The sequence below is a fragment of the Pleurodeles waltl genome, chromosome 11, assembly GCF_031143425.1.
Source record: "Pleurodeles waltl isolate 20211129_DDA chromosome 11, aPleWal1.hap1.20221129, whole genome shotgun sequence".
Classification (NCBI taxonomy): Eukaryota; Metazoa; Chordata; class Amphibia; order Caudata; family Salamandridae; genus Pleurodeles; species Pleurodeles waltl.
This window is the reverse complement of record NC_090450.1, coordinates 536,355,333-536,374,771: the sequence shown is the minus strand read 5'-3', so window position 1 is coordinate 536,374,771 and position 19,439 is coordinate 536,355,333. Positions and strand designations below refer to the sequence as shown.

At 42.6% G+C, this 19,439-nt stretch overlaps 1 protein-coding gene across 1 annotated transcript in view; it reads right to left on the bottom strand.

Moving 5' to 3' along the window:
• Positions 1–3,420: 3,420 nt before the first annotated feature.
• The window catches only part of BAG4 (BAG cochaperone 4), an 86,604-nt gene continuing 70,585 nt past the window's right edge, over positions 3,421–19,439 (bottom strand). The window contains exons 4-5 of the mRNA XM_069213947.1: positions 16,289–16,543; positions 3,421–5,004 (exon numbers count right to left, since the gene is read on the bottom strand). Coding sequence (XP_069070048.1) covers positions 4,516–5,004; positions 16,289–16,543 — 744 coding nt within the window. The 3' untranslated portion in view covers positions 3,421–4,515. The remainder of the gene's footprint in view (positions 5,005–16,288; positions 16,544–19,439) is intronic.

Sequence of the window (19,439 nt, the reverse complement as noted above, 5' to 3'; positions counted from 1 at the left end):
TTAAGACATGCTCTCTCCTGTCTCCTTACTTCTCATCCCTGCTTCGCCTCCGCCATCCTCACTTCTCATTCCTCAGTCACACCATCACTCTTTCAAATTTGTGAAACATCCCTTCACACAGATTGTCTGGCTACAGCAAATCAGAGTTGAGAGATGGCTGCATTCTGTTGGTCTAGCCACTAACGAAAACAGCCTTCTCACTGAACATGCTGGTTGAGGACAGAAGAGAGGAAAAAAACGGTGTTTGTTTCCAGTGAGTCCTAGGTTGTACAGCATTTCATGTTATTTAAGTAAGTGGTTTCTGTTTGCATAGGCCTCTATGGAAAGCTCGGATGGTTTGGGGAAGGCAATGGGCTTCCTGCCTTGGCCACAAATAAGCACTTGGAGAGAGGGCTATACAGTTAGTTGGGAAACTTTTTCTGGGAAACTTTTTCTGGGTTCAGTTTCATTTGCAATATCTCTGGCCAGGCTCTTTCTGGTTTTCTACACAACTTAAGCCCAGCTCGTGAAAATTACAAGAATTCTTTTTTTTTTTTTTTTTTTTTTTTTTAAACACAGCTCTCAGAGCTGAAGGCAGCCTCGGACTAAAACATTTTCTTTGTTACAAATACAACTGAAGTCAGAAAAGGTTTCTCATGAACTGTATTACCCTGTCTCCAAAAGTTAATCGTAAACATTTTCGTTGTTACAATATTAAACGGAAACCAGACATGATTTCTGATTACCTGCAAACACCTGTCTCCAAGTGTTGATGTATGGCCAAGCCAAGACTGTTGACTTTCTGGAGCCACCAGAGCTTTCTGCAGAGGCCTGTGTAAATAGAAAAACACTTAAATAAAATGAATGCTTGACAGCCCAAAATTCACTGGAAACTTAGCTGAAAAGTGTGCAATGAGAAGGCTGTTTTTTCAGTGGCTAGACCAAAAAAAAAAAAAAAAAAAAAATGCAACCATCTCACTTAACTTAAATTGGCCATTGACAACCAGTCAGCGTGAAGGTGTGTTTCACAGCACTGAAAGTGTACTGGTATGACTGAGGGGTGAGAAATGAAAAACTGGGATGATGGATGAGATATGAGAAGTTAGGATAAGAAATAGCGATGATGAATGATGGATAATTAGTAGGGATGAGAAGTATGGATGGTGGATGGAAAGTATGGATGGTAAGTATGGATGGTAAGTATGGATGAAAAGTAAGGATGGTGGATGAAAAATGAGCAGTACGGATGAAGGATGAGAAGTAGGGACAAGAAGCAGAGATTTGAATCAGGGATGATTGATAAGGAGTAGGGGATGGTGGATGAAAAGTAGTGACGAGAAGCAGGGGGTGATGGATAAAAAGTAGTGACGAGAAGCAGGGGGTGATGGATAAAAAGTAGTGACGAGAAGCAGGGGGTGATGGATAAAAAGTAGTGACAAGAAGCAGGGGGTGATGGATAAAAAGTAGTGACAAGAAGCAGGGGGTGATGGATAAAAAGTAGTGACAAGAAGCAGGGGGTGATGGATAAAAAGTAGTGACGAGAAGCAGGGGGTGATGGATAAAAAGTAGTGACGAGAAGCAGGGGGTGATGGATAAAAAGTAGTGACGAGAAGCAGGGGGTGATGGATAAAAAGTAGTGACGAGAAGCAGGGGGTGATGGATAAAAAGTAGTGACGAGAAGCAGGGGATGATGGATAAAAAGTAGGGATGAGATACAGGGATGAGCAGTAGGGATGATGTGCGGAAAGCCGGGTTGATGTGCGGAAAGCCGGGATGATGTGCGGAAAGCCAGGCTGAAAAGTAGGGATGCCGGATGAGAGGTGGGATGAAAAGCAGAGATGATGGAAGAAGTCGGGATAACGTACATGGAGCCGCGATGACAAACGAGAAGCCGGAATCGAATACGAGAAGTAGTGTACGAGAAGCAGGGATGGTGTACGAGAAGCAGGGCTGATGGATGAAAAGGCCGAAAAGTAGGGATGAGAAGTAGGAATGATGGATGAGAAGTAGGGATGAGAAGCAGGGATGATGGATGAAAAGTAGGGATAATGGATGAAAAGTAGGGATGAGAAGTAGGAATAATGGAAGAGAAGTAGGTGTTACGGATGAGAAGTAGGTGTAATGGATGAGAAGTAGGGATGATGGATGAGAACTAGAGATGAGGAGTGAGGAATTGGGATATCTTAAAATATAAGGTTTTGAACAAAAAAAAAAAGTAAGAGAACTCACCTTGTTCTTACCTCTTTACTGACTGTCATATTAATCAAACCATGTGTTTGCAATTGTCCTTAAATACTTAAAAGGCAGAAATCCTTGCACTCTTTAGACGTGCAAAGTTTATATTTGTACCTAGACAAGATAAAATATTTGAAGAAGCCCAATCTCGTGTCAATTATGGCCTGTACAGACAAGGTTTATTAACCACCAAGCAGTCACCAACTAGATAAAATGTGTACTGTATAATTCTCTTATCAGATGGGTAACAATACCTCGCTAGGCACAGCTTGAGCTCAATATGAGAGCAAAGAAGCCACTACAGCTTTGATGAAAATGTCCACATCCTCTGGAAGTTTCCAAGGTCCATTTACCTTCACAAGGGACTATTTTCTTGGACTACACACCAGACCAGACACTGTGGGGACACTCTAATAAAATACAAAAATTCAAAAAATTAAAAATTAAAACTTTGGTTAATGTCCCTCATACTGCTATTTCCCCATTACATTTGGATATCCATTTCCGAGGCTACATTTTGACTGGATAAGTTTACTAATCTGTTCAGGTGTTTTGACCATCAATAAAGAACATAGGATGCAAAAGTTAATTGTAATTCTATTTCTCCATCATTAGTATCTATATGCAAGTCAAAGGCAACCATCTCATCTTCCCGGCCTCTTTGAAGGGACGGTATTGTGTCATATGAAAAAGTGCCATTTAAGCAAATGAAAGAGAACCAACCCTGTACAGCTACTCCCAGTAAAACGCATTTTCTCATATAGAATTCTGACTCAGATGAAATGTTGTGTGCGCCTTAGCATTTACAAATGCTATATGGTCACCATTTATAAATAATTTCTTAAGTAAATAAAAATGTTCCCTGTCTACATGTGCAGGCATGAAAATGTTAACACTGACAACTATTAATGAAGCCCCTATGATGCAGAAGCTAACTTTTCTATGTGAGCTAACTGGAAACATACATAAGACTCAGACATCCCATGGTAAGCAATATGATTTCAAAAAGAAGTATCAATCTGTTGTGTAGAAATAACATCCTGAAAGCTGAACCTTGGCATTCTAAAATGACTCAGAGTTTGCTTTTAAAATAACGAAAACAGACCATTGGCTGAGCTGGAACAAGGACACCTAGTGGAAGTGAACAACCAAACTTTGCACAGATAGTACATGTCCAGACAATCATAAGAAACAGACCATCCCACCTTTTAAACTCTATCGAAGTTTATTTTTCTTGCAGCACACAAAACTGATGTTCAGGTGTGACATCCAGTGTCGAGAAGGAAATTATTAAAATTAGCATCTGGACATCATGGTGCAATGAGTGGGGCCACAATAGTTCTGTATTTATGTTGCTGTGTTAAAAAAATGTACCATTCATATCAGCCATTTACAGAAAACCAATCGAATGTATTTTTAGTCAAGTGCTGAAAACAGATTTGCAACATTGCAAAACAAAACTTTAAAAAATGCAGAACACCTCTAACATAGATATGCAGACATTTATCTATTACTTTCACAGCGCACATAAAAATATCAAGCAATTGCAATAATAGTGCCTTTCTACACAATCCTATGACAAAATGCTTTACTATCCCGAACAGAAAAACTACAAACATAATTTTACAGGATTACCTATTGGCATAGATACTGGCCATCAATATGGTTTCTCCTACATTGATGTGTGATGCAATGTTGCAGAGTGCGCAACTGTCTCGAACTAGTACATTCCTCAAATGCACAGCTAGATTCAAAATTTGTAAATAATAAACAGCATTGGGAAGTCCATAAAACTAGATCTATATACAGATATTTTGCTTGCGGTCTTATAGCAGGGATTTCTAAAATAAATACAACAGTAAGACCTTTAAATCGCTGCAGAACCAGCTTGCTCTGTACGGGAACAGCTGGCCAACAACAACTTTACACTGCTTTTTTTTTTTGTTTGTTTTTTTAACTCTCCATTTAACTGTGGCTTGAGGAAAACGTTGGCTTTTTGCTGTGAGATTTCTCTTGGGTTAAAGAACATTGAAGCCGTTGCTGGAACGATCCATTTGGCAGATTTGAAATTCTATTTATTTCCCTTCTATGCATCAATTAGACCCAAACAGTCCTCAACAGCTCTGGATTTAATGTTCAGTTCTTCATCTTGTAGGTCAAATAGGTTCACTGAAGTGCAAAACGCATTTATTGCTTCTTATAGCTGTCTTCAGTTATAGGAGCCTGTTCTATGTTCACAAAAACCACAGCTGTTTCAGAGAGAGTTACAAGTGGCTCGTACTGCTGCCTCACTGGAAAAGATCACAAACCTTTTCTCTCTAGTTTTTCTAAGATTGCTTGGAGCTTTCTAACAGCTTCTTTTCTCACCTGGCGAATGCTGTCCAATCCCATTGTTTCCACTGAATCCAGTTCTAACAATTCCTTGGTCAGAAGCTCCTCAAGGCATTTGTAGGACTTGTCTGTCTTTTTCCCTACAAATTCTTCCACTTCGTTGTCCAAGAACTGCACCTTCTCAAGAACTTGAACAATTTTTTGAATCGCTGGGTGACAGTCTAGATTGTCTGAAGAACTTGAATTGATGGAATGTGGACCATCATCTTCATTCACCGGCTCTTTTACCGGACCATTGTCATACAGTTGGGGTGACGCACTATAGTGTGATTTTGGGTTCACAGGAGTTGGTTTGTTTTCTTGAACCGTTCTTGCGCTGCAGGAGCCAGGCTCTGGATAGTAGCCAGAATGGTTGGTTACTTGCTCTGGCTTACCATATTGGGAGGGGTATGAAGGCTCCTACAAAAAACACAATAAATAAAAACAGAACATACATGAATATACCGGCTCTTCTAGTTTGGACATTATTACTGCAAGGGGGCACAGTCTTTTTCAAACTGCTCACAGGTTCCACCCTCCAGCTGTGTGCCTTAGCCAGCCATACACACCCTTAATGACTAGATCACCATATTGTTTTAAGAACTTTTGTGCAATATCTAAAAATTAAGATTTACATTTTCATATTCTCTTCCCAAACATACCTTGAAATGACACAATGTGCCAAAAGTGTTACCAGCTACACTTTCCATCCAGTTTTCTGGTTTATAGATGTATACATTTATTGATAATTGAACCACATCGTTTACAGTCATACAAAAACCATTATCATAATATATAGTAATACTGTCACTAGCAAAGGATAATGATTTGAGATTGACAACACATTGTGATTGGAACATTTGTGCATTTCACTGGTATTTTGGTTTGAATTAGAAGTTATTTAATTGGAATAGACCTAAAGTAATAATATATAGTACTTGGTACCACTGTCTAAGCACTGTAAAGAGGCGAAGACGCACACTATTCATTTCCCTGACCTTCAAAGAAGGAAAGGCACAGTTGCTTTCCCGGGATTCAAAGTCCTGATGTACATGTTGGTGCAGATGTCAGGAGTTCACTAAGCCATCCTGCTCAGTGAGAGAACATTATGATATTTATCATATTAGTAACACTCTAAGCCTCCTTTTTAAAGCAATGTGTCATTTACTGACCCAGTTTTAGTTAGAAAAATAACGTTATTACATTTTATAAAACCTTTAATGATATATAAGAATCTCGCTACAAACTCTTCATCGGGAAGTATTTTCACGCAGCAGATGTGCCCTTAGTTTTTTTAAGAATTCATCCTTTTTGGCACTAGAAAGCAGTGATCGTAGATTCAGCTGGCATCATCCAGAAAAATAATGCATTAGCTCAATATAAAGCAAAAGTTGATCTAACAATGTCAGTTCTGTCTAGTAATTCCTAAGAGAAGTCAGAATAAAAAAAAAAAACACCTCCCAAAAAGGAAGAGGGAGGGTGATAAGAAATGTTTGCGAAATTTTGTACTCATCACAAAAAAGCACTACCATAAAAACCAGTAACTATCTCTTCTAATGGACAATCCGTCTCACAAATTCTGCCTCTTGAGAGATTTCAGTCAAGGTTTCACATAAGGAGGAGCCAAGAGACAAAGCATTAATATATTACATAAAACAATTGTACAACTGATATACCAAATTAACTTTGCCTCCACACATCTCAAATAAAGTAATGTTTGAGTACTTTGATAATAGAAAACTGCAGGTTTATGGTTTTCCGATAGAGGCAGTCTTCACAAGAACACTGAACTCATTGCTCCAACATAGCAGAGGTCTATGGGAGATTGATTCCAAACTGCCTTCTATTTGTTTGACAAACGTAAACAGAGCATCAGGCGTCAATAGTGTGTTTTCTTTTTAGAAACGGAAAGTCTGGAGTCAAAGTGGCAGAAATATTCCACCACCTTAGATGGTTGTGGAGAGTTAGAGAGTAGTGGTTTGGTTGCCTTTTGTGTTAAAGGTCATTAAAAAATAAAATTAAAAAAAAAACATTTTGGGAGGAAGGAAGAGCATGTTGTTAAAACTATCTTTTGAGGGCACATCGTTTGCTGAAAACACGTGTAATCCTCAAATTCTCCTACTAGATGCAAACACAAGAAGAAATGTTTTCTTGAAAGTTAATCTGCAAAAGGCAAGAATTAAAAAATTTACTATAGGTCACCACCATAAGTAGAAAAAGACTACCAGGCCTTTCAAAACCTGGATTTTACTGCCAGACAAAAAGAACAGCAACATTGAAGTTTTGTGAAAATGCAGAAATGGACCGAAATAGCACCTAAATCCAAGCCATTCCTTGCTAAAGAAAAAGTAAATTAGAAGTTATAATACATGTTCGTAGTTAAACGGTTACAGTCCGTTTGGCTGTAGCACTTCATAAACCTACTTGATCACCCTGAATATATTGACTTAGAGGAGTGACATGAAGCAGCCTGCACCACATTGGTCATTTCAGGAAGTCTCACAATTTTTCGCTCAATCTCCAAGAAATAAGATTTAGTATCCATGCATACAGTAGTAGAAATTATTAACTGCTACAATAAAAGATTGGTTCTGGGCTCGAGAGGCAAAGGAGAGGTGGTGTGCACAATACTGTATAATACATTCATAGCCTCCAAGCTGCATTACTTTACCTCCTGAAACCGCCTGGAAGAAAAGAGAACGGAGGAAAATCAGTGCAGAAAAAAAGGTACATGCTAAGTCGGACATGTTCAACAACTTTTTCGAGGGAATTGCATGGATCAATTGTTGAGTTCATTGCAGAGATCAGATTTTGAGTTAAGTAATGTACCCACTCACGAATACCCACCTCTATTTCAGGAATATCTTCTACAGAATCTTCAGATAAGTTCTCACCATTGGCCGAGCAGTTCACCTTGCACAGAAGTAAAGTTATTGTGTTGCTCACTCCTGCAAGGTAAGCTACTATCTACAGCTCCACAGCTTGGGAGGGGGCGCGCGGGACATTTTGACCTGCAGCCCTTAACCAGGGCCTGCTGTTCCTGGTTTTGGTTCATAGGACTCCTGAATGAGGAAAATTACCTTAGCTATATTGATTCTTTTCCAGATATCCCAGAGACGTCTGATAAATGTGTCACCCAGATGAGCAGGACATCCCACTCAGGAAGCATTGATTACTGTTATTTTTTTACTATTATTTTTTGGATTAGATCAGACTGAAATAATTATCCCAATATGGAAGTCTCCCACCACTGAAAAGTGTCCATCACATGAAGAGAAACCCAAACTGTCTTGGATGACAGAATGTTAAATTGGTTCAATCTTTGCAATTCCTACATGCAAAGCCTGTCCTACGGAAGTAGAAAAGTAGAGGAAGCCAAGAGATAATCTGAACAACACTGCTTTCCAGTAAGCCAACAGCAGAAACCTGAAAGTTCCTTTGATTGTTATGGTCCCCTCTGTCAGGTCAGGTGGTCTCTGGGTATGAAAAGATGACATAACTCTTCCTTAGGTATTAGCAATGTACAGAAAGGAGGAAAATGTTACTTACCCAGTAGACATCTGTTTGTGGTATATAGTGCTGTAGATTTACATGTTTTCCATAAGTCCTCCACCTAGTGTTAGGTTTGAAGTGTTGCAAATTGTTTTTGTACGAAGAATCTTTGAGTCACGAGATCAAGTGACTCCACCGCTCAGTGATGCTGCGCATGTAGTCCTTTGTTAGATTGTTTTCCAGTGGGGGAGAGGGGGGGAGATATGGAGGGGGGGCAGGAGGGAGAGCAAGAGGGAGAGAGGGTGTGTATGTGCGTATACACATGTGAATCTACAGCACTACATGCTACGAACAGATGTCTATTGGGTAAGTAACATTTTCTGTTTGATGGCATGTGCGGCAATAGATACACATGCCTTGCATAGATGGTAAAGCAGTCCCCTCCAAGTAAGCAGTGGCTAACCTGTAGGAGTTACAGTAGCCTGAAAAAGTGTCCTGAGCACTGCCTGAACATTTGCTTGTTGGCGAGCTAAAGCATCTACACAATAGTGCTTAGTGAATGTGTATAGTATAGACCAAGTAGCAGCTTTACAAATATCTGCAATTGGAATGTTTCCTAAAAAAGCCATAGAAGCACCTTTTTCCTGGATTTTCTGGTAGAATGTGCTCTAGGAGCGGTAGGTAAATGACTATCAGCTTAAAGATATTTAGTTTGAATACATTTGACTATCAATCTAGCTATCACAGTTTTTGAAACTGGACTGCCTTTGTGAATCGCTGAAAATGCTACAAAAAGGTGTTTAGATTTTCTTAAACTTTTAGCCCTATCAATTTAATACATGAGAGCTCTTTAACCTAGTTTGTGCAGAGCTCTTTCAGTGACTGAAGCTGGGCTTGGGGGGAAAAAAAAACAAAACAAAAAAAACACTTAGCTCAACAGATTGGTTAATGTGAAATGGTGAAACTACTTTGGGGAGAAATTTAGGGTTTGTCCTAAGGACTTCTTTATCTTTATGAACTTGGAAGAAAAGTTTTTTAAAGTGAAAGCTTGTATTTCACAAAAGTCTTAGGGATGCGGTAGCCACTAAAAAGGCAACTTTCCATGAAAGAAATTGTAAAGACCAGGAGTGCATGAGGTCAAAAGGTGGACCCATGAGTCTAGTAAGGACAACATTAAGGTTCCATACTGGAGCTGGAGGAACCCTGGGATGAATAACTATGTCCTTCCATAAAAGCTTTGATTACTGGAATTCTGAATAAAGAAATATCATGTCTGTTTTAAAGGTAAGCAGCTATAGCTGCTAAATGAAGTCTAATAGAGGAGTATGCCAAATTTGTAAATTTAGCAGGTAACAAACAATTTCTTGTACTGATGCTATGAGTGGATAAATGTGTTTAGGTTGACAGTAGCAAACAAAATGTTTCCATTTTGCAGCATAACACTGTCTAGTTGTAGGTTTACGGGCTTCTCTAAGAATGTCCATACATTCAGAGAACAGCTGTAAATAACCAAACTCTATAACTTCAGGAGCCATATTGCAAGACGGGGTGTTTTGGGGTCTGGATGTCTGATTTGACCTTGTTTGTAAGTCAGAAGCTATGGTCTGTTGGGGAGTTTCTTGTGGGGAACCATAGACCGATTCCAACGGTGTTGTGTACCAAGGTTGTCATGCCCACATGGGAGCTACAAGGATCATGGTGAGTAATGTTTGTCTCAGTTTGCGAGCCAGAAATAGAATGAGTGGGAGAAGCGTAAGCAAATATCCCTGACCAATTCATCCATACAGCATTGCCCTTGGACTGAGGGTGTGGGTATTGGTGAAGTACTTGTGGGTGAAGTTCCCATTCGTGGACTTATTGCAGCATCCTGCTGAGGAGGTCTGCAAACTGGTTGCCCATTCCTGGGAGATATTCTGCAAGTCATTGAATGTGATGATGATTTACGCATTTTCAAATTGTCTGAGCAGGAAGGGACAATTGAGACGAGTGTATGTATGTGTGTGCCCACCGGTTTTTGCAGGTAATACATGGTTGTCATCTTGTCTGTACAGACTAGAACCATCTTGTGACAGAAATGCCTTGAGTGTTAGAAAGACTGCTAGTAACTCCAATTAGTTGTTGTGATGTGTTTGTTGAATGGGATCCCATCTGCCTTTGTATTGTAATGTTGTTGAGGTGAGCTCCCCCAACCTATCTGTGATGCATCTGTAGTGAGAGTGATTTGAGGCACAGGGTCTTGAAAGGGCCACCCCGTGGAAAGGTGTAGGAAAGTACCATCTTGCCTGGCATGTTACCCCCATTTTTATTGTATGTATGTTTGTTTTTGCCTGTGTCACTGGGATCCTGCTAGCCAGGAACCCAGTGCTCATAAAGTATGCCCTGTATGTGTTCCCTGTGTGGTGCCTAACTGTATCACTGAGGCTCTGCTAACCAGAACTTCCGTGTTTATGCTCTCTCTGCTTTTGAAACTGTCACTGCAGGCTAGTGACTAATTTTACCAATTCTCATTGGCACACTGGAACACCCTTATAATTCCCTAGTATATGGTACCTAGGTACCCAGGGTATTGGGGTTCCAGGAGATCCCTATGGGCTGCAGCATTTCTTTTGCCACCAATAGGGAGCTCAGACAATTCTTACACAGGACTGCCACTGCAGCCTGAGTAAAATAACGTCCACGTTATTTCACAGCCATTTTACACTGCACTTCAGTAATATATGTCACCTATATGTGTAACCCTCATTTGGTGAAGGTTAGGTGCAAAGTTACTTAGTGTGTGGGCACCCTGGCACTAGCCAAGGTGCCCCCACATTGTTCAGGGCAAATTCCCCAGACTGTGATTGCGAGGACACCATTACACGTGTGCACTACATAGAGGTTAATACCTATATGTAGCGTCACAATGGTAACTCTGAACATGGCCATGTAACATGTCTAGGATCATGGAATTGTCACCCCAATACCATTCTGGTATTGGGGGGGGACAATTCCATGCATCCCCGGGTCTCCAGCATAGAGCCCGGGTACTGCCAAACTAACTTCCCAGGGTTTTCTCTGCAGCTACCACTGCTGCCAACCCTCAGACAGGTTTCTGCCCCCCTGGGGCCTGGGCAGCCTGGTCCCAGGAAGGCAGAACAAAGGATTTCCTCTGAGAGAGGGTGTTACACCCTCTCCCTTTGGAAATAGGTGCGAAGGGCCTGGGAGGAGTAGCCTCTCCTGGCCTCTGGAAATGCTTTGAAGGGTACAGATGGTGCCCTCCTTGCATAAGCCAGTCTACACCGGTTCAGGGATCCCCCAGCCCTGCTCTGGTGCGAAACTGGACAAAGGAAAGGGGAGTGACCATTCCCCTGACCAGCACTCTTGCAAGACTTCCTTCGTGCACTGCCTAGCCCAGGTCCCCAGCACCTTCATCCAGGGTTTAGTGGGCTCCTGCACCCCCGGACACTTGCGTGACTCTTGGACTTGGTCCCCTTCCTTTACAGGTCCTCAGGTCTAGGAATCCGTCTTCAGTGCTTTGCAGTCAGTTGTTGTTTGTGCAGAATCCCGTATCTCGACCTTACTGTCTTTCTGGGGTAGTAGGGTAACTTTACTCCTACTTTTCAGGGATCTTGGGGTGGGGTATTTTGGACACCCTGAGTGTTTTCTTACACTCCCAGCGACCCTCTACACACTACACTAGGCCTGGCGTCCATTCGTGGTTCGCATTCCACTTTTGGAGTATATGGTTTGTGTTGCCCCTAGGCCTATTTTCTCCTATTGCATTCTATTGTGTTCTACAGTACTTGCACTACTTTTCTAACTGTTTACTTACCTGATTTTGGTTTGTGTGTGTTTATTTTGTGTATATTACTTACCTCCTAAGGGAGTATATCCTCTGAGATACTTTTGGCATATTGTCACTAAAATAAAGTACCTTTATTTTTAGTAACTAGGAGTATTGTGTTTTCTTGTGATATAGTGCTAAGTGATATAAGTGGTATGGTAGGAGCTTTGCATGTCTCCTAGTTCAGGCTAAGCTGCTCTGCTACAGCTACCCCTATCAGCCTACGCTGCTAGAACACCTCTAATCTACTAATAAGGGATAACTGGACCTGGCACAAGGTCTAAGTACCACAAGGTACCCACTTTAAGCCAGGCCAGCCTCCTACAAAAGGTTGGTGGGATTTCACCATTGCAGAGAGCAACGAGTCTGGCGGTCCAACAACACTAGATCCTGGAGATGACGCTGTGACTGAGACCACTGACAAGACAGATACTGCTGTAATGGAAGCATGTGTAGTCTGGCATAAGGAACAATGGCAATACAGGAAGCCATCATCCCTAATAGCTACATCACTAGTTTCACTGTGTAAGTGCGGTTCTCCTGAAATTGAGACAGAAGTTTGGAATGCTTGAATCTGGGCTGGGTTTGGATATGCCAACCCTGAGTGGGTTCTGAGAATTGCTCCCAGATAAGGCTGCATCTGTGAGGGTTAGACATGGGACTTGAGAAAGTAGATTGTAAATCCGAGAGTGTGTAGAAGGTCTACTGAGTAGGATTCTGACATCGTTGGATGGTATGGTTTTGATAAGCCAATCGTCCAAGTATGGGAAGACATGAATATGGTGTCTTCTGAGAAATGCGGCAACTACGGCTAGATATTTTGTGAATACCCTGGGAGCGGTTGTTACCCCAAATGGTAAGACTTTAAATTGATAGTGTTTCCAGCAATGACAAATGTGAGGTATCTGCGATGTGCTGGATGTATGGCAATGTGAAAATAAGCATCTTTGAGATCTAAGGCGGTTATGAAATTGCCTTGCTCTAATAGGGGAATAACATCTTGCATAGTGACCACATGGAAATATTCTGAGAGGATGTATAAGTTGAGACGTCTGAGATCCAGAATTGGTCTTAGTGACCCATTTTTCTTTGGTATAAGGAAGTATAGGAAATATACCCCTAACCCTTGTTGAGACAGGGGAACAAGTTCTATAGCCCCTTTGAGAAGAAGGGATTGCACCACTTCTTTTAAAAGAATGAGATGGTCGCGTGATAGTTTCTGAGCACAAGAGGGAATATTTGGAGATGAGTTCTAGACAGTAATCATGCTGGATAATTGATAAAACCTATTGATCTGATGTGATATTGAACCATTGGAGATAGACATTTGCTAGTCTTCCTCCTACTGGAGGGGTGTGTGCTGGAGGAATCTGTAAGCAGTCACTGGCGTGTTTGAGGTAGAACCTCTAGAGGTGGATGCCTTACCTCTGCCTTTATTATATGCCCCCCTTTAAGAGCCTCTGAAGGAACCTCTGTTGTAAAAATGTGTTCCCTGGTTGGTCTGGGAGATGGAAGGCTCAGTGGCTGATGTTTTGACAGCTTCCCTAATTTGTGACCTTCGAAAATTACCCCTACCTGGTGTATTTAGTAGGGCTCCCTTAGCTTTAGCTGTCTCTGAATCTTTTTTTCAGCTTGTCTATGGTGGTGTCAACTTCTGGACCAAACAAGTGTTCTTTCTCGAAAGGTATGTTGAAAATTGCCTGTTGCACTCCTGGCTTGAAGCCTGAGCATCTCAGCCAAGCATGCCTTCTTATAATAACACTGGCGTTTACACCACATGCTGTGGTATCCGCTGCATCAATGGCACATCTAATGGAGTTGTTTAAGATGGCTTGTCCTTCTGAGACTATCTCCTGTCCCCTTTTCCGATGTTCCTCTGGAAGATACGGAAACTGCTCCTCCATCTCGTCCCAGTGGGCCCTATCATATTCTACCAGAAGTGCCTGCAAATTAGCAATTCACCCATGATTAGCAGCTTTTTCAGCTACCCTTTTCCCTGCTGCATCACGTTGTTTGCTTTCCTTATCAGGAGGAGAAGCATCTCCTGGTGATGGACTATTAGCACATTTGTGTTCTGTGCTTACAACTTTAGAGTCAGGGGGTACTTGTGATTTGATTAATCTAGGGTCTGACGGTGCTGCCTTGTACTTTGTCGACCACTGGGGTAATAACACTTGCCCTAACTGGTTCTTTAAAGATGTCTGTGACATGTCTAAGCATCCCTGGCAACATGGGCAGGAATTAACTCCCTTTGTGAGTGTTGGTTAATGTATCAAAGAGGACATCCTGTTCAAATGGGTCAGTATGCATGTGTACATTATGGTATGCAGCTGCCCGGGCAATAACCTGATTGTATGCTGTTGTATCTTCAGGAGGTGAAGGACATGCTGGGTATAAATCAGGGTATTGGATCTGGATCATATAAAACCCATGGATCGACATCCTATGGAATATCACCCAAGTCATCTCCACTAGGTGGTGGTGACCGTTCTGGAGAAAACTGTGGCTGTATGAAAGATGTAGGAGACTGCGGTGGCGGAGTAGCAGGAAGTACAGGAGAGTGAGGTGGAGAAGGCCGAGGGTGAACTGGAGCCTTGTCTTTGTCCTTGGAGACTTTTTTAGGAGGAGGTGCAATGTCCAGTGTCTCTTGGAAAGTAAGTCTCTTTTTTTCATTGGAAGTGGGGGAGAAGTAATTATTTTCCGTTCCCTTTTTTGTATGTGGAGCTGGTGCCGACGAGCGTCCATTACTTCCAGAATTGGCTCTACTGGTGAAGCTGCTCCAGATGTAAGAGTGGAGACTTTTGAAGCTATCATCCTTGCTGCCAAAGTTTTCAAGATGGAAGCCCTTTGTCGAAAGGAAGATGTCAGCTCCGAAGTTGATGTTGAAGGAGTCTCTCGGAGCCGAAATGTCTGGATCCAAAATTCAACTCGATCCTGAGACTGTGTGGGATGCTGCTGAGTCTTTGGTCGATGCTGAAGACATCGATTTTTGGGGCGAGCCGAAGGGTGGGGTATCTGCACTCCGGCCCAAAGGCAATGGTGGACCAATGACCAGTTTAGATGGGGGTTTTTTCTACGTTTTTAGATGGGAAGTTGGGGCTGATGTACTCACATGTCGTGCTGTGATGAGCAGCTGTCCCTCGATGTCAGATTCAAGCTTCGACTCGGAATCAGGAATAGAGATGGCTGCCTGATGTCCTATTTCCTCCTGTGCACTCTCCTCTCCAAATATTTTGGCAGTGTCGTCCAGTGTCTTCGATGCCACCTCCAACCGACGCGCTGTTCGGTGCCGCAGTGTCTTCTCAGACCAAAAAGTCCTACAGGCATTGCAGTTCTCTTCTTTATGTTCCGCAAATAAGCACAAGTTACACTCCAGGTGTTGATCGGTGTGTGGAAATTTGGAATGGCATCGAGGACAGAACCTAAATAGAATCCACTCCATCAGTCCTGCATATTCCGACAGCACATGAAGGAGTAGGCCCAAGAAGGGCGTTGACGCCCCGAAGGGCAGTCAACCGACTCCAGATGCAGGAATTCGGTTTGAGTACATTAATTTTGGAAAACGCGATCGAAATACTATACTGCCTCTAAAAGAAAGATGGAAGGGAAGAGTTCAAGATATACTGAACTGAGGAATACCAGAGCAGGAGGAAATATGTCCGAACCCGACGTCAGAGAGAAAACGATCTAACAAAGGACTCTATGCCCATGCACAGTATCACCGAGAGGAGGAGTCACCAGATCTCGTGACTTGGAAAGATTTTTCGAACAAAAACAACTTGGCTTCAGCTGTCTTAGGCACAACTTTCTTCCAAAATGAAGGAAATCTCAGTTTTTTTTTCTTTTACTCCATAAAATGTTACATTTGAATTCTATGAAAATAAATTAAATGGGTTTAAAAGACACAAATTAGATGCCACATCACTGAAATTCATTTGTATTACTTTGTAAGGTACGGGCCTATCTTGTGCTGGTGCCTGCTGTCACTTGCGAAGGCACCCCCAAAGTTGTCTGTTGTGGCACTTAGTTGCAGTAGATCATACAAGCTGTTGGTAGCAGACAACAGGAGGGACTACATATTCCAGCATCAGCCGAGGAAAATGACATCCTGGTGGCATGTCAATACTTCAATATAGCATACCTATACCATTCTTAACCTTCAAGTATGGCTTGCTCTATCACTAATCATGAAGGTCTAATCTCGGATTTCTGCAAGATTAGCTGTCCACTTGACAGAAAACTATATTGCACTGTTATGACCCAAATACAACCCACGCCACAATGATTACTTGCAAGAGAATTAACTTGCTTATTTCCATTTATCCTCCAACCCCATTCTGAATCTATTTCATTAGCAAACTTTTCCTGACCTGACTGTAATTGGCTTACCTTTGCATCATACGAAGTTGGGGCTACTCCATTGCCTGACCATGAGGAGGCAGATCCTGGAACAAATGGATTGCCAGGCGCTACATGAGATGCTGTTGAAGCAGGGGGCCAGTAATGCTGAGGTGGCTGCGGCATTCCATATGCTCCTTGGTGTCCCCAGGTCTCATCCTGAGATCTGGGTTGTTGTGGTGCTTGGTGTGGAACTCCATGATTTGTCTCCGCATATGGGTAGTGTTGGGCAGGCATAGTTGCAGTCTGAAGCAGAAGGGAAGAAGAAGAGCATTAGGATTCTCAGGCCACAAAGTAAATGTTTCCCTGACATTGTAGGTTGGCAGAGTCAAGGTTGTAGTCAATATGTCAATGTTTATCCACAGTTTTGGAATCAAGGCTGTGTGTAAATCAAAACAAACCGTTGCACGAAAACTCCAGTCACCTCCACATTCCCCCTAGTCAATAAAAGTTATTTTTTGTGGCCTGACATCACTGTAAAACATGGTTATAATATCCTGTTAGCAGGAATCAATCTCTGGAGCATTTTATCTATTAAAATTATTAGAAGTCTCAAGTGTTTTCAAGTTTTATTTGACAGTAAGATTCTTACAAGGTCACACTGTAGAAACAAAGGAAGATGTGAATATTAAATGCAAATACCTGGTGTTATAAGCATTTTTATAGCTCACTATCCGTGCTGTGTTGGTCTGTGAGGCTAGCCTTGGGCTTAAAGGGAGTCATGGGAGTGGGGGGCTAGGTGAGTTCGAACACTTACTCAAAGAGTAAGGTTTTCTACTTCAGTAGAATTCAAATAGAAACGAGAAGGCTGTGATGCATAGTGGGAGCTCATTCCAGACTGTAGCGATGTAAGAGAAGGCTCGACTTCCAGTCCCACTTTTGTGAATGTGCAGGACATGTGCTAGTAAGAGTTCAGCTGATTGGAAGTGCCTGGAAGGCTGATGGAGGTGAATGCTAATACGCTGGAACTGTGTTGTGCAGTGCTTTGTATCAGTGGGTGAGGAGATTGAATTTTGTTCGCTTGTGTAGCAGGAACCACTTGGACTCCCTCAGGTGTGGTGCAATATGAAACTGGTGAGGGATGGTCTGCTGTCTTTTCCTGAGATGACTGGTGATCCCTGCGTAGAGATAGTTCCCATAATCCAGCCTGCTACAGAGGAGGCCTTAGGTGACTGCCTTTGTGGTATGTTTGATAGCCACTTGCAGATCTTTCTCAGTATCTTCAGGGAGTGAAAGCAGGGTGCTGTTATGGTGCTGACTACGTAAGACATTGTCCAGCTTGTTACAGATGATGAACCTGAAGTTTATATGTGGGCTGGGGGTAGCATTGTAACCAATGCTTATAGCCACCACGTGGAGTCTCACAGTGAGGCATATTTTCCAGAAATTAGCACTTTATTCTCTGTGTTCAGCTTGAGACAGTGGGATTTGATCCAGATGGCTACTTATGTCATTCAGGTGGCAGATTTGTTTCTAGTGTTGGAAGATTTGTCAGAGAGGGACAGTAGAAGTTGAATGTCCTCAGCATAGGAGAGGATGTTGATGTTGTGGAGGAGTATGGAATTAGCCAGTGTTGTCATACAGATATTGAAAAGGGTGGAGCATTAAGGTATTCCACAGATGAGTTCCTGGGTTTCACAGAAGTAAGGCAGCAAGTCGACCGAGTTCTTCTGGTTAAGAATGTGCAGAGACTTTGGAGGGCAGGACCCTGGATGCCAGGCCCTATACACTTCTCTGATGAGGATGGGGTGGGCTACTGTGTCAGACATCGCTGAGAGATCGAGTAGGATAAGGGTTGCAGTTTCCCCTCTTTCTAGGATAATACAGATGTTGCCTGTTGCTGTGATGAGCAGTCTCAGAACTGTGGTCGAGTCCATAATGTGAGATGAAGAGGAACTGGTGGATGATGAGGTGTTGTGTGTGGTGTCTGTTATGGCTTTTTTGAGGACTTTGGCTGGGTAGAGTAGGAGGAAGATTGGTCAGTAGTTCGCAAGCTTGACCAGATCTGCTGAATTTGAATGAAGATGTTGATGATGCCTGTGAGGGCTTTGCGGAGGGGGGAAATGGGGCCGGTCCTCTGTTGACAAAGTGGCGGGGGCAAGGGTCTGATGGAGCCTTGGAGTGGATGGACTTCATAATTGCGGCAGTTTCATCTGAGGTGATGGTGTTTCACATTGTAATGGTGCAGTTTTGGCTGCAAGGTTGCTGGGGACAGGTTGAGAGTCGAAGTTGTCATATATGGCTGGATTTTGCTGCAGAAAAAGTCTGAGAGGTGTTTGTATGATGTTTTTAGATGGGGTAGTATCGCCAACAGTGGCAGTAGGTGTGGTGATGTCCTTCATAATGGAGCAGATTTACATGCTGCAGTTTGAGCCGGTGTCAATGAAATTTGCTAAAGCCTACCACCTGATGTTCCAGATTTTGTTGGTGACATCATCTCAAGGTACATTTGAAGGTGTCCCTGTCCTTGGCATCTTGGCTCAATCTCCACCTATGTTCTAGTTGCCTGCTGAGCCACTTGGCCATCTTGAGTTCTTCTGTGTATCAGCTGATGTGAATTTGACTTGTTACTGTTTGGCTTTGTGAGGGGCCAGGTTGTTATTCAGTCATTGAAGTTCTTGATGTCTACTGGTAGGTTTGCCTGTATATTCTGGGTGGTTCTTGGAGAAAGTTGAAGCCCAATCCTTGTCTGCTGTATTTTTCCAGCAGCAGTGTTGGTGGTTGATGCTCTGTGGTGCAAGATGTTGATTTGAAGCCAACAAGGTCATGGTCGTTCCAGCTGAGTGGGGTAGACTGATGAGGTAAAAACAACATCCAAAATGTGTCTGGCGGCATGGATGAGGTCAGACAAGTGCTTGGTGAGCCCCAGGTTCATAGGCTTCTGAGGAGGGTGACTAGGTTTGGGGAGGGGGGGGGGGGGGGGGGGGAGGGGGGTCAGTAAAGTACTTCAAGTAAAAATTGAAGTCTCCTAGTATGTTGAAGGTGCTGGAGTCGATTAGTGGAGCAACACGTCTGTGATGTTGCTGGTTATGTTGGTGCGTAGTCCTGAGGATCGTTAGATCTGTGTGCAGCATGGGGTGAATTTGTTGGCAAGTTGCAGTTTAAAAGGAATGGTGTGCCATATAACTGGTTTTGGTGTCCA